General features: G+C 66.2%; 1 protein-coding gene across 1 annotated transcript; it reads right to left on the bottom strand.

The window, feature by feature from the left end:
• Positions 1–6: 6 nt before the first annotated feature.
• Positions 7–1,356, bottom strand: LOC122545702 (neurexophilin-4-like; the record flags this gene model as incomplete). The annotated part of the gene is made up of 1 exon (XM_043684644.1): positions 7–1,356. A coding segment is annotated over one exon (669 nt), but the record flags the coding sequence as incomplete, so codon positions are not given.
• Positions 1,357–1,366: the final 10 nt, after the last annotated feature.

Below are 1,366 nucleotides of genomic sequence, written 5' to 3' on the forward strand. Positions count from 1 at the left end.
AGGAAAGACGGGGGAGGGGGCAGAGGCGGGAATGTGGCAAAGAGAGGCAGGAGAGAGAGAGGAGAGTGAGAGGGACGAGGATTACTCGATGTTGTCTGCCGTCCGCACAGAGCCTCCCCTGACACCCGTCCTCTGCGGCGGGGAGTGGAGGAGGGAGAGAACTAAAGGATCGACCTCGTCTGCCATCCACACAGAGTCTCCCTTCGACATTTGTCCTTCACAGCCTGGAGAGGGAGGGAGGGAGGGAAAGTGGGGGTGGGAGCGGAGAGGCAGGCAGATTGCTCGACGTCGTCTGTTGTCTGCGCGGAACCTCCCTCGACATTTGCCCTTCACAGCAGGAAGAGGAGGGAGGACGGAACACGGGAAAGGGAGGGAACAGGGAAGCAGACTGAGCGCTCGGCGTCGTCTGCCGTCCGTGTGGAGCCTCCCCTGACACCCGTCCTCTGCGGCGGTGAGGGGGAAAGGGGGTTACGGAGTGTGGGAAAGAGGAAGGGGGGACCGCAGGAAAGGCAGGGGAGTGGGGGGCAGCAGGCAGATCATTCGACGTCGTCTGCCGTCCGCGCGGAGCCTCCCTTCGACATTCTTTTCCTTCGCAGCAGGGAGAGGGGAGGGGTCGTGGGAAGGGGGGAGGGAGCAGGGAGGCGGGTGGATCGCTCGGCGTCGTCTGCGGTGCGCGCGGAGCCTCCCTCAGCCCAGGTAGGGCAGCTTGTGGTGGAAGTTATAGTCGGGGCAGACCTTCTGCACCAGCTTGTAGTCCAAGCTGTAGAAGGCCAGGAAGACGCAGATGACCTTGAAGGGCTTGGCGCAGAGCCAGGCGGCGTGGCTCTGCGTGTGCTCGGTGAAGCACACCCGCGAGGGGTCGTACAGGCACGGCCGGTTGTGCCGGGCCCGGTTGGTCCTCTCGTACTCGACGTGGCAGTTGAAGGGGGCGCGGCGCCGGGCGCTGGGCTCGGTCGCGGCCGACGCCGCGGCGGGCGGCAGCAGGCTGAAGCTGACCAGGCGGCTGGGCGGCACGATGCTGACCGAGACGTTGCCCAGCGCCGAGGAGTTGTGCCGGAAGTAGACGCCGAAGGTCCCGTTCACATGGTCGATGATCTTGCCGGTGACCAACAGGCTGAACTTCACCGTCTTCACATTCATGTAGAAGTCGCCCCAGCCGAAGATCTTCCGCCCCTTGCCGGGCTTCGGCGGGAGCTTGCCTCGGGTCTGGGGGGGCGCGCCAGGCACCAGGAGGCGCACTGGACCCAGGGCGTGCCCGCGGTGGGTCTGGCCATCCCGGTACGCCAGCTCCTCCACAGTGCCCACCAGGTCGATCAGCTGCAGGGCCCGGGGCAGCTGCTGCTCAGTGTGGGGGACCTGGGGGGGG

This window comes from Chiloscyllium plagiosum, unplaced genomic scaffold (genome assembly GCF_004010195.1).
Source record: "Chiloscyllium plagiosum isolate BGI_BamShark_2017 unplaced genomic scaffold, ASM401019v2 scaf_46286, whole genome shotgun sequence".
In the NCBI taxonomy this organism is placed as follows: Eukaryota; Metazoa; Chordata; class Chondrichthyes; order Orectolobiformes; family Hemiscylliidae; genus Chiloscyllium; species Chiloscyllium plagiosum.